Source organism: Sorex araneus, chromosome 6 (assembly GCF_027595985.1).
Source record: "Sorex araneus isolate mSorAra2 chromosome 6, mSorAra2.pri, whole genome shotgun sequence".
In the NCBI taxonomy this organism is placed as follows: Eukaryota; Metazoa; Chordata; class Mammalia; order Eulipotyphla; family Soricidae; genus Sorex; species Sorex araneus.
In genome coordinates, this window is record NC_073307.1 from 37237144 (window position 1) to 37251422 (window position 14279).

Consider the following 14279-nt stretch of genomic DNA (forward strand, 5'->3'; position numbering starts at 1 on the left):
AAAAGATGTGCCTGGAACCAGAGGTTCTTTGTCCTCTTAACAACTTCTTTGATGTTCTTGAAGGTGTTTCACGCTGCTTTTTTTCCTCCTTCGCAGTTCTGCTGCTAGGTCATTCCTCTTGTTCAGTTCTCGATCCAAGTACACATAGCTGCTGCATTTGGAGATGTTCATTCCGATGAGAGCAAATGGAATGTAAGGAACTAGTTCATTTTTCATTAACATTGTCTTGGTGAGATTCAGCTGCAGTCCAACCTTTCCACACTCGCAGTCGAAGTCAGCCATATTTGTGCTGCTTGGCTAATGCTTGGTGTTATTAGAACAATGTCATCAGCAAAGCAGAGGTGGTGTAGTTGCTGACCATCTAACTTCACTCCCATTCTTCCCATTCCAGTCATTGCATGATGTTCTTGAGGGTGGCACTGAAGAGTTTTGGTGAAATGGTATCACCCTGCCAAACCCCTCCTTTATGTCGATGATTACTTCCTTGTAGAATTATGACATCCTGGTAATACAGCTCAAAGAGGATACTGATGTATTGAGTTTGAATGCCCCATTTGGCTAGGGCTTCAGTGACTGCTTCTGTCTCAACATAATCAAAGGCCTTCTTTAATGAACGTTAGACAGAGTGGCATCTTGAACTTTTGCAAAACCTCAATGAGCTTGGTCACTGTGTGGATATGGTTGATCGTGCTGAATCCTTTTTGTAACCCAGCTTGCTCGCATGGTTTTCCTTCATCTAGTGTTCTGCCTATTCCATTCAGGATGACTCGAGTAAACAACTTGTAGACAATGGACAACAGGCAGATTGGGAGATGGTTGTCAACGTCATGGTTGTCTCCCTTCTTGTAGAACAAGAACAACAACAGAACGGTCCTGCTGGTTTTCCATTGGGACGGAACCTTACATTCGGACGGGTAGCCTGTGAAGAGCTGAGCCAGTATATTGATGAGTACTGGTGGCAGATTCTTCAGGTGCTCAGGTCTGACATTGTCTGGACGGAGTGCTGTACACGTCTTTACTGTCGAAATGGCGTGTTGGATTTCAGAAGGGAGAACTTTGGGAACGACATATCCATCCTGCGGAATTTGGTATGTGGGCAGGTGGATGTGGCTATTGAAGAGATTCTAGAAGAAGTTGTGAATAATCCCTTCCATTGACCTTCTGGAAGATGTGATAGATCCATCATGATGTTGGAGGGCAGTCTTCTTGGTCTTGTAGTTGGCGAAGGAAAAGCGAGCATTGTGAATACTTTTTATTTTAAATTGAAACATCATGACATAGTTACAAGCTTCCATGTTTCCTGGCTTCTGCTGCATCGGCCAATACTGCTGCTCTTCTCTTTGAAGTCATCCTTTATCGCTTCTCTGCATAGCTTTGCGAGCTCGGACGTTAGCTTGTGATTGCCTGAGGCTCGTGCCAAACCACGTTGGCGAATGAGCTTGATAGTTTCCGAAGACAGGCGTCTCTTTGTGGCTTTCCCATTCTTGGTATTCCTTGGAGTTGCTGAACCAGTCTATCATATTCCTCGTCAATGTTGTCAACGACGGCATCTTCCCACGTTGCTGCAATAGTGCCAAAGAGTTCCCAGTTGGTGGTCATTCTGGGAGTTCTCTTCTTAAACTTAAACTTTGCAGTCCTTTATCCACACTCTGTGAAGAAGAATTTTGCATGAAGGAGACAGTGGTTCGATCCTGTTTGGAATTTTGGGACAACAGCAACATCAGTCAGGCAAAACCTTTGATTGAATATGATGTGGTCAATTTTGTTGTGGAACTGTCCACCAGGAGATTCCCATGTCCAACATTTAGGTTCAGCCTTCTGGAACTGTGAGTTACCATGGATGGTCTTGGTAGACATGATGAACTCAGACAGTCTCTCACCCTGTTCGCTTCATTCTAGGCCATGGGTCCCAATGTGGAGTTCTTTGGGCTACCTTCTTGGTCCTATCTTGGCATTAAAATCACTGACAATGATCTTGTAGAAGGTGTGGTCTTCTTTATAGAACTTCTCCAGCTCCATGTAGAACTTCTCAATTTCTTTTTCATTGTAACTGGATGTTGGTGCTTAGATGACTAAGATAGAAACTGCTGGCAGTAAGCCATATCTATTCAAGCATTTCGGTTGTTAGGCATTCAAATGAATCAATGCTCATGGCCAAGTTCATGTTGACAAGGACACTGACACCACCAACACCTCTGTTGTCGCAGGTTCCGAGGAACAGTTTTTCTCCAGTGTCGAAAATGTTGTGGCATGATTGATGCCTTCTTTTCTTGGTCAGACCAATGATGTTGTACTTGATCTTCTGTGTTTGCACCATCATGTCCTCGATGGATGCTTCTGATGCCAGCGTATGTGCGTTGAAAGTACAGACAGTCATTTTAGTCCTTCTTCATTTTGGCAGTCTAGTTCGTCCCTGTGATTTTATCATCCTCTCCTTGCTCATCCTTCATAATGTTGCCATACTGGGGACTCTTTCAGTGTCAGGGGAATGAGGCCCATTGTTGTTACTGTTTTTGGCATATTGAATACACCACAGGTAGCTTGCCAGGCTCTGTCGTGTGGGTGGGATACTCTCGGTAGCTTCCAGGCTCTCTGAGAGGGATGGAGGCTTTTAGGGTGGCCTCTAATTTCCCTTACAGGTGCCCATGGTTCATACCATATTTGAGCCCCATCAAATATGGTGCAGTAATTATGGAAAATAGGTATTAAGTGTCTTATGATGTGTCCAGAAAGTGGCCTGGAGCATGGCAGTGGCTGTGTAGTGGAGGTTGGCCAATGAGATATTTGTCGGTGCCAGTAGGGTGGGTCATCTCGGTGTAATCCCTGGGGCACAGGAGATTGGGGGAGGCAGGCAGAGGATCTCTGTTTCCGGGCCTCCTCGAGCCTGGAGTCCAAGGTCACAAAGTTCTGCTTTACCTCATTCTGTGGGGCTTCACTCATGTGTGAGGCTCGCCCTGAGTGTCCGGAAAGTGGCCTGGAGCATGGCAGTGGCTGAGTAGTGGAGGATATACTCGAAAATATTAGGATATACTCTAAAATATTATTTATTCTAAGTTTTATATCTTGAAAGTAAGTACATTCATGTAGTGATCAAAAAATAGATAATTTCACTTTGGGTAAAATGGAATGACTTGGCATTTTTTATATAAAAGGGAAAACAATTATGTCATGGGGCATGTATATCAGGATGTTTTAAAGTTTAAAGATAGATATAAGCCATAAGTTACAGAAAATATGTATCAGTACAAAACTTGAAGTAAATGGAGCTGATTCTAAGCAGGCAGAAATAGGCAGTATTCACAAAATTCTAGCTCCTTCTACACCCTCATCTCTGCAGGATGTGACAATGTTGCCTACCATGGCAGACAATGAATACGGTTGTAGATGGAACTAAGAGAGTGCATGAGCTGATGTTAAAAATACAGAGGCAATCCTGGATCACTGGGATGGGACATATCTAATCCCAAGAGTTCTTCACAGTAAAAAGAAGATAGGAGAGAAGATGAGGAGTGTTAGAACTATACTTGCTGTTGCTGGCTTTGCGATGTAGACCAGAATAAAGAGACCAAGAGGAGCAGGGAAGGACCCCCCACTGAGAGCAAGAAAACAGGGACCTCAGCTCAACAAAGCAAACAACTAATTTCGCAAACAGCTAAAATGAATAGGAAACAGTCTCTCATCCCAGAGCCTCCACAAAAGAGTAGAACTTGCCTACATCTGCATTTCTAACCCATAAAACTGTAACATAAATTTGGGTGATTTGACATCACAAAATCGGGAATTGGAAAAAATATGTTTTGTAAAAAACATATTAAATGTTTTTAGCAATGTGTATAAAACATAAAAAAACATAAAAAACACATTAGCAAAAAAAAATTTTACCAGCTTTCATAAGCCAGGACCTGGTACCAAACAATGAGTCATCTGCATTCTTCAAATGATAGACAAAACTTAGACTCTGGCTGGAAGAATCCCAGAGTTCTCCTTGCCAAGTGTCACCCACAGCAGGACTCAACAACCATGGGCTCCTCCATCTAATTTTGTGAAACAGATTTGGATCTGGATGCTGCCCTTCCATCAGCCCCAGGGACTAGCACAGTATCTCTCAGAAGTCATCAGCTTTAGTCACAGTAGCTCCCAGAGACCAGAGAAGTCTGGGATTCTGTCTGATTCACCTACAGAAAATCCATCAACTGCAGAAGGAGCTAGAATCCTCTTCCTCTCAGTCACGGTAAATAGCTCAGACTTGTTTTTTGTTATTGCTTTTTTTGGATTTTTTTTGTATTCATTGTTTTTTGGCTTCATGGGGTTTTGTTTGTCTGTTGGCTGGTTGTTGGCTGGTTGGTTTGGATTAGTTTTGGGTTCTCCTGGTGCTGCTCAAGGCTTACACCTTACTCTTAACTCAGGGAATGATTCATGGAGGGCTGTAGGGGACCACGTGGGATGCTGGGGATCAAATCTGAGTCTGCCATGTGCCAGACAAGTGCTCTAACTGCTGTACTATCATTATGGCCCCAGTAAGTCAGGTTTATTCAGTTTCTGTCACCACTCCTCTGCTCTGTTTTGGGGTCTGAAACCAGCCCCAGACTATATGCAAATGAAGCAGTGGCTCTGTTCCACCCAAACTCTGTTTATAAAAACAGGTGGTGGGCTGGACTCAGGCCATATTCTCAAATTTGCTGACCCTAGTCTAAAGGAAGGACAAGATGCCAAAATACATCAGAGTATTCTGTGTCTCTGACTTGGCCAGCAAATTCTGCATGTCAAGTATTTTAGAAAAATCTTTAGTGAGGGGCTAAAATAGATGGATAAATATTCTGGCTTGCTTTGAAGGCTTATTAGGCATCAAAGTGGATTATGATGTAATTGAGGAAACTATTTGGGGGCAACGGGTTTGACCAACTGGGATCGTTGGTAGGAATGTGGAGAAAAAAATAAACTTAGTTTCTAGATTCTAAAGAACATTAGAAAGAACTAATCAGGCCCACAGAGATAGTACAGGGGTTGAGGTGCTTGTCTTGCATATGGCTGACTCTGATTTGATCCCTGACATTGCATTTGGTCCCCTAAACACCATCATGAGTAATCCTAGAATAAACACAAAGCCGGGAATAAGCTTTGGCATTTCTGGTGTGGCCCTAAACAATCTTTTGAAAAAATAAACTTTCATTAGAATATATGAACACATTAAATACAACCATATGAAATATAAAATCAGTGTTGTGCTACATCTGTAACCAGGCACCATTAACCACATTTGTGAATAACAAACAGGAGTTTTCACACAGCTCTAGAAACGGAAGTCTGAGATCACAGTGTTGGTGGTATGGGTCCTTCCTGGCATTCTGTGGATGCGCCTGTTCTGTGCCTCTTTCCTGGGTTTTATTGCTTTGCAACATTCACAGATATGTAGGCTTGTCACCTATATGTTCACAACACTCTTTCTGTGTGTGTCTCTGGCTCCAGATTTCCCCTTTCCTCAGGATTCCACTCAGCCTGCACAAGCGCTGATCCTACAATTGTAAAGACCCAATTTCTACAGAAAGCCACATTCTGAGCCATTTGGGGTTAAGATTCCATCATCTCTTTGGGGAGGGGTGTATATCGGTGGGAGGAGCAGATGGAGAACTGGGCACAGTAGAATGTCAATGAGTGTAGAGTGGGATTCAACAGGAATAAAGGTTAACATTTCCTCTCTTTTTGTAGGGGAGGGTTCTTCCACATTGTGTTCAGGAGGCCTAATGGCCCTTCCCTAGGATTCTAGGTCATCCAGACTGGAGATGCAGTACAGCTCTGGCCTCATGGTGCTAGGGATTACCCTTGTGGAGCTCAGGGACCAATAGTTCCAAGGACCGAGTCAGAGTCAGCCACATGCCAGGCATGAGCCATAAGCCCTGTATGCTCTTTCTCTCTGGACCCCAGAGACTGACATTTCTAAATAAAATGATAAAGGGATTCCATAGGGAACGACACTGCTATCTCCCTGCACCTTCTGAAATGGAAAAATGAGCTCTTTTCCCCTCTCCCCTGCACCTTTCTGTTACTTTGCATTTTTTCCCTCTAAAATTGAAGGATTACCCTGCTCTGCCAACAGTTTTTGAACTAAGGCTGATTTCAATTTTCTGATCTTCCCTCCCCCCACCAGCCCAATCACTATAATCAGATTCATGTGCTTGCTGGGGACTGACCTGGGTCCCTCTGGCTTGTGTTAACTCCTCAACCCTCACCTGTTAGAGCACTATCTGAGGACCTCTTCTTTTTCTTTAAGCCTATCAACACCTTAGCCAGAGAAGCTTCCCCAACTTCCAGGTCTGCTAAAGGCCCATGCTCTTTTGAACCTCAGAAAAAACTTGAACTAGACAGTGATTAAAGCCACCTCCTGGTGTCTGAACCAATAATTCATCCCAGTGCTCCAATTCACATTGGCTGCTGAATTCATTTGGGGATGACGCTTTATCAAGTTATGTCTATAATTTTCCAGTTCATTTTTTTTTGTTTTTGTTTTTTGGTAAATGGAGAATCTGGCCTACGCTAGCCTCTTCCCTTTTTTCTCTCATGCTTTTTTAGGATTTTCATAGACTATGAAATACAGAGGATCAGGGATGTTACCAGGGATTCCTTCTGAGCCCTGAGATGTAACACCTGTCCACCGTGGCCCTCCAGTTCATCATGGCCTCAACCCAGCTCACTGTACTTTTGTGTTGCACTGATATTTGCCTCCACAGAAATAGTAGCTGCAGCAGAAATGTGGACTGTGAGAGGGGCCAGAGAGAAGAGCTGAGGAGGAAGACACTGCCAGTTCCCCCATACAAGGGGCAGGAGAGGGGGCTTACCAAAGCAGGTGGCTTTGGCAGCCATAAGAGGAAAAAAATCTGAAAGGGACTGAAAAATGAAAAAGCAACTGGGATGTAAACATAACTTCACCAGGGCACGCTCTTCCCAGCGTAGGACAATGCTTGTCAGGGGAACAGCAGGCACTTACTCCTTCAGCTGCTTGGTCAGCTTCACCACCTGGGAGGCCAGTGACATGCAGGTCTCCACCACCACCAGGTACCGGGAACACAGCGTGTGCCCATGGCGTTCGGCGCTCTGTGAGGGCTTCTCTCCTGCCTGGTTCTGCATGGTGACATTTGCTCCGTATTCAACCAAGGTCTGTCAGACAAGGCAGAGACATATGAATGCACAAAGGCTTCCCTCTGGTTAAGAGGTTTTTTTTCATAGTTTCACAGATGCTTGAGTGGCATGTTCCCTGTTATTCTCAGCTAACAGAACTCATTCCAAGTGGGGAAGAACCATCATGTTCAAAAGGGCCTTTACCACAGCCGCTGTCATACTAATTCATCCACTGGCCCTGCTCGACTCGACTGATTGATTCCTGACTAAATCTCTGAGGAGAAACAAGCCAAGCTGGGACTTTGGCAGGGTGTGTGATCAGCCTACCCTTCTCCAGAGGATGCCCCAGAGTTTTCAGCCCCAGCCAAAGCCCCAGCAGCTCCACCTATGCCCATCCACACCAAGGGCTCCACTCCACAACTTCACTAACGGCCCAAACCATAGGTCCTGGAGTCTCTGGATCATGTACAACACCCCTTAATTACTCAATACTGAAATTCCTGGAGAAACACACCAAATCAGATGGGAAAGTAACATAGAAGCCAACTAAACTCTACAAACAAAAAACTAACACGGATGGCTCAGCTAGCAGAAGGCTCAACTAGTGACAAACAGTTTAGTAAATTCTTAGACAAGGACTTAAGCCCATGATGGTGATGAGATATAACGATTTTCACATAAAAATTTATTTTTATACTTATTTTTATACTGGAGCTTTGTTATCTAATCAATTTTAATTCTAGAATTGTATCAACAGTTGTGGCTTTTGTCTACATTTAAATAAATTTTAAAAATTAATAAAAAGGATTGAGGCCACAGTTATAGGACTATAAGCATAGTTTATAGGCACTGAAATAAAGGGCTGAAATTTTTTTAAAGAACCTCTAATTCACATTTCTTTCTCCTTTATCAAAGATTATATGATTATATATTTGAGGGTGTGTGTCAGGATATTTAACCCTATTCCATTGGTCTGTGGATCTGCCTTTGTTCCAGTACCATGCTGTTTTAATTATTATCACTTTGTAGTAGATATTGAGGTTGGGGAGGATGATTCCTCCCATACTCTTTTTCCCAAGGGCTTTTTTAGCTATTCATAGGGGCTTATTGTTCCATATGAATTGCAGGAGTGTTTGCTCCATTTAAGGAAAGCCTCTTTAACAAATGATGCTGGCAAAACTGGACAGCTACATGCCAAAAAATGGGCTCATATCTCTACCTAACACCATGTACAAAAGTCAGGTCAAAGTGGATTAAAGATCTTAACATCAGGCGACAATCCATAAGGTACATGGAAGACAAGGTTGGCAAAACCCTTCACGACATTGAAGCTAAAGGTATTTTCAAAGATAACCCACCACTGGCCAAGCAAGTGAAAAAAGAGGTAAACAAATGGGACTATCTTAAACTAAGCTTCTGCACCTCAAAAGAAACAGTGACCAAAATACAAAGACAATCTACAGAATGGGAAAGGATATTCACCCAATATCCATCTGAAAAGGGGTTGATATCAGGGATATATAAGACACTGATTGAACTCTACAAGAAGAAAACATCCAACCCCATCAGAAAATGGGGGATGGGGCACATATGCTGCCTGAGCCCATGTGCTGCTTGTGCCCACGTGGCTGAGCACATGTGTCGCCTGAGCACATGTGTCACCCGCATCTCCCCTCTTGAGATGTGTACTTTCATACTTTTGTGTGTAAAGCTCGGTTATGTGTAGGGGCTTCCTCCACCCTTGGAGAAGCCCTCGTTCTCCCTTGAGCTCATTCTTCTTACTATTCTCTCTCCCACTTATCCCTTCCTCCCTCCCTAGAAACCTCTGAATAAAATCTATTTACTTAAAAAAAAAAAGAAAATGGTGGATGGAAATGAACAGAAATTTTCTCAAAGAAGAAATCTGAATGACTAAGAGACACATGAGAAAATGCTCTACATCACTAATCATCAGGGAGACACAGATTAGAACAACAATGAGATATCATTTCACACCACAGAGACTGACCCACATCCAAAAGAACAAAAGCAACCGGTGTTGGCATGGATGTGGAGAGAAAGGGACTCTCCTTCACTGCTGGTGGGAATGCCAACTGGTTCAGCCCTTTTGGAAAACAATACGGACGATTCTCAAAAAATTAGAAATTGAGCTTTCATTTGACCCAGCAATACTGCTCCAGGGAATATATCCTGGAGAGGCAAAAAGGTATAATAGAAATGACATCTGCATTTGTATGTTCATTGCAGCACTGTTTACAATAGCCAAAATCTGGAAAAAACTGGAGTGCTCCAAAACAGATGACTGATTAAAGAAACTTTGGTACATCTACACAATGGAATATTATGCAGCAGTTAGAAAAGATGAAGTCATGAATTTTGCATATAAGTGGTTCAACATGGAAAGTATCATGTTAAGTGAAATGAGTCAGAAAGAGAGAGACATAGGAAGATCGCACTCATCTGTAGAATATAAAGTAACAGAGTGGGAGACTAACATCATAGAATAGTAGAGATAAGGACCAGGAGGTCTGTCCCACGACTTGGAAATTGGCCTCACACGCTGGGGGAAATGGCAGCTGAGATAGAGAAGGTAACACCAAGTAGAGGATGTTGGGAGGACCCATTTGGGTTCGAAGATGCGAGCTGAAAGTAGACTATAGACCGAACATGATGGCTACTCAATACCTCTATTGCAAACTACAACACCCAAAAGGAGAGAGAACAAAAGGGAATGCCCTGTCACAGAGGCAGGGTGGGGTAGTGGGAGATGGGGTGGGAGTGGTGAGAGGGATACTAGGATCATTGGTGGAGGAGGATGGGCACTGGTGAAGAGAATGGGCAAACGATCACTGTATGACTGAAATGCAAACACGAAAGTTCATAAGTTTGTAACTATACCTCACAATGATTCATTAATAAAAAATTTTTAAAAAACTCCAGTGAGTTTTCAGTGGTTAGGGTCAAACACCTCCGTTTGGAGTCTGTAGGGACACAGCAGACTAACCTTGCTTACTTGAGCCCAGCCTCATCAGGGAAGGAGCACATAAAGGGGAGCAGCTGTTCTTTACAGAGGTATGTGGTACCAGGTCTGTAAGCACTTGACCCTTCTATGGGACACTCAGAGGGATGTGAATGCCTGTCAAGAGATATCTGAATTCGGCTTGACTGTTCCTACAGTTCAGCGGCACACAGGTCCTGAGCTTAGTTGCTCAGGATTGAATGGAGCAGCTGACACTCCAGCCACCCTATACCACACCCGGAAATCTGGGGTTAGCTTAGTATTACCCCAATGATTTGGGGACGGGAAGGTGGTACAAGGATTAAAGAACTTGCCTTGAATGCAACTGTCCTGAGTTTGATCCCCAGCACTACCTATGATACCCCAAGAACTGCCTGGAGTGAACTCTTAGTACAAAGCGAGAAGCCCTCAGGAATGCTGGATATGAGCCATCTTCCCGCCCCGAAACAAAAAACAAATTAAAAAAGCATTCGTTATATGCAAGAGGTAGTGGAATGTAATGGCCAAGGCCATATGGTTGGGGTTAGATCTCCCTTGTTAAGTATTATAAGGGTCCTCTGAAAATACTTCCAAATATCCCATTCATCCTTACAACCAGACTTGGTATTAAAGGTTGAGCAAGCAACCAAAGACAAACCAAGGAAGTGGTGACAAGCTCCCAGGGCTTGAATTTCAGTTAGGATCACAGATGTACTTTTCCCTCCTTGGTTCCTTTCTATCCCCAGCCCTGAAGCAGAGAAGAAGGAGGGACCAAAGCAAAAGGGTGGGCATGCAGTCCACTATGCCTCACTACTCATGCCCTGTTAGTGCTTTGAACCCAACTCTCATCCAAGCTGGGGAGAAGAATGTATTGAGTCAGAGAAGATTGAGATTTTAATCTGGTATTGAGTAAATGCTAACAGTCCAAAGTGATCAAGACATTATTAAAGCAGGTTAAGGCAGGAAGAGAGGAAAGATTTGATGGAGTATGACTGACAGCAGATTAAAATAAACAAAATGAAAACTATTCTGGATTTCTTCTGTGATGTCCCTAGCATCCACAAAAAGATTACTTATCCACATTAACTGACCGTTGCTGTCTGCCAAACTGCACCATCATCAATATAATATTGTGGTGGGTGTCTGGATTCATGTCAGTAATATTTCATGCTTTCTCCCACAAGCAATGCTCGTGATATTTAAATTCTGACACATCTCAGACTCAGGTTTAAAGGAGCTTCATCTTCCTTTTGACTTGTGATCACTCTCTATGAGAAATCAGCCACCACAAAAGCCACTGCCTATGACATCGCAACCGTTCCACACATGTTTGACCTAAGTCACCTTCTGAGAGATTTGGAGGAAACCCCATACTGCTTCCCTGACACTCAGCAACAAATTCCCATAACACACATGCTCTGAGTATCCGTGGCTTACCCCTCAATTTCTGTTCTCAGTGTCTTTATGACAACCAATGTATGGGCCTCTTTCCATGAGAATGCAACTATCCTCATCTCTGGTACCTAAAACACCACCCATCTTGTCTGAAGGGTAGTGGGGAATCTAATGGAAGGATTGACTTCCTTTATTTCCAGATTATAGAGAAAAAACAATGAAATCCCAAATCGAATTAGTGCTATCAGTTGGTGCTCACTGGCTTTATGCAAAAGCACTGTAGCACTGTCATCCCATTGTTCATTGATTTGCTCGAGCGGGCACCAGTAATGTCTCCATTGTGAGACTTGTTACTATTTTTGGCATATCGAATATGCCACGGGTAGCTTGCTAGGCTCTGCCATGTGGGTGGGATACTCTCAGTAGCTTGCTGGGCTCTCTGAGAAGGATGAAGGAATTGAACCTGGGTCAGTCTCGTGTAAGGTAAATGCCCTACTCACTATGCTATTGCTCCAGTCCATGTGCTATTATAAAAGCAAAAACAAACAAACAAAAATAACCCCTGCCCTCAAACAACAACAACAACAAAACCCAAGTTTCTTTCCAGCTCATTTAATATCAGACATTTTGTTAAATGGAAAAGTGAAAATTTCAGTATTCACTGAATATTTTTTCTCCACACACCGGAAAAAGATGGCTACAGTTTTTTTTCCATCTGCAGCTCCTCATCAAAACTGAAATGGATCTTTTCTATGCTCTCGTTTCCCATTGTTCCTGTTATGACCTAATGAGTGAAAAGATGCAGATTCAGCCAACAATAAAGGACATTCCGGATACCTGGAACATGCCCTATTGACCGAGTTTCCAGTAGAGTGTGCACACACGAGCAGACATGCAACTAGAATGCCTTACACTCTCAGGTGTTACCGCACTGCCTTTAATAAAAAATTAATCTCTTGCCTTTGTCAGTTATAGTTTCTGTAGGTATGTTGCTCTTGAATCTTCTTTACCTTCCTAAGCAACTAGGTGTAGATCAGATGTGTATAGCTCTGCCTGAAGGAATTAAATGAAATACTGATTCTTCTCTTCCTAGAAACTCCCTACACTCCAATAAGACCTCTTCAAATGCCTCTTCTTGTGACTTGGGCAGCATAAAGCTTCCCCTCTCCATATCTCACCTCCCCAGTCTTTTTACATTGAACACATAGCATAATACTTTTAAGGTATGTATATTTGTAACGCATAATACCTGAGACTGTTAGGTATAAAGACTAGCAAAGCACAGGCATGTCTGGCCTGCCTGTGTTGAGGGAATCAAGTACTAAGGTGCTCTATCATCTATTATGGATGCCTTCACTGCAACAGAGAAATCTTACTCAACTACAGAAAAAAATAGGAAGCACCTTAACATTCTCTTTTCAGCTACTTAGCCCATTACTCCAGATTCTTCTATTCATTATTAGATGTCTATCCTTTTTTCCCAAAAGGCCGGGAAGAAGCGTGTTTTCAAGAGCAAGAAGGGTCAGAATTTGAGAGACAGAGAGATGTCAGTTGGTAGTTGTTTCCCATCATTTTAAGAACTCAGTTGCACTCAAATTCAACTGTTCTCAGCAATAAAGTAAAAGAGCAATGTTGAGAGAGCAGGAATAATCCCATCAACATCCTATGATGCTGAGTAAGGCACTCACAGTTATTTATACCTCTGTGTAGATTTCTAGGAATTCAAATCTACCATATCTAGTGGGCCCTTGAGCAAGATTGATTCAAGCTACGTAAGTCCACTTAATTTTGTATTTTAATGTCGATTTTTCTTTATATTTTCTTCTTCTATTGGGAACAGTAAGGATAAGAACTTGATGATTTACTTATTATATTTTAAAAAATATTTTATTTCCTCTAGCTTACTTTAAGAATAAAGTACATATTATTAATAGATTATAGGTAAACAGTCCACATTATGGGTATGATAATCTGGATAAAGTTGCTGATGTCAATAGTAAGTCATTAGTTAAGTTTGGGGAGGACTAAGTTATTTGGGATTTTCAACTGCTTGGAAAGTCAGTGCCTCTAAGTCTAAAAGTTCAAGGGTGAAATTTTTGTGTATTGTCATATTACACTATCAAAGAAAAGATTGATTTGGTCTTGACTTTCTCCCAGTGAGCAACATTTCTATGCTTTCTTACACTGTTTGATGAACTCATCACTCTCCTCAGAGCAGCAGAGACTGTGTACCTGTATGCACCCCAGGTAGCCATGCTGGGAGGCTACATGGACTGCGCTGTTGCCATCTTGGTCCACTTCATCCAATGAGATGCCCTGCTCTTGCATAAATTGAAGAAGCCACAGCAGAATCTTTTCCTAAAAAAAAAGGTAATTATTAGAATGAATGCATATCACAAAGAAAAATCTAAAGGCAGAAGAAAAGCCCAACAGGTGAATCTAAGTTAAAACCAAGTTTATACTTCTGTAGAGAATTTTAAGAGCAGGGACTTGTCACAGAAATGTTTTAGTGCTACCTATTTTCCATTTGAGAAAAATGACTTTCAGAAAGTATGTGATTATCTAAAAGCTATTCAGCTAGACTGAAAGAAATTTGTCCAAGGTTATAAGTAGAACTAGAATCCAGGGGACGGAGCCATAGTAGAGTGGGTAAGGCATTTGCCTTGCAAATGGGGTTCAATTCCTGGCATCCCATATGGTCCCCTAAGTACAACTGGAATAATTCCTGAGTGCAGAACCAGGAGTAACCCCTGAGCATGGCCAGATGTGACCC

The 14279-nt window shown here is 42.6% G+C and overlaps 1 protein-coding gene across 4 annotated transcripts in view; it reads right to left on the reverse strand.

Moving 5' to 3' along the window:
• SNCAIP (synuclein alpha interacting protein) overlaps positions 1–14279 on the reverse strand; it is a 177898-nt gene that overhangs the window by 19444 nt on the left and 144175 nt on the right. For all 4 annotated transcript variants that reach the window (XM_055143330.1, XM_055143331.1, XM_055143332.1 and 1 more), the window contains exons 7-8: positions 13739–13864; positions 6983–7152 (exon numbers count right to left, since the gene is read on the reverse strand). In XM_055143330.1, coding sequence (XP_054999305.1) covers positions 6983–7152; positions 13739–13864 — 296 coding nt within the window. The remainder of the gene's footprint in view (positions 1–6982; positions 7153–13738; positions 13865–14279) is intronic.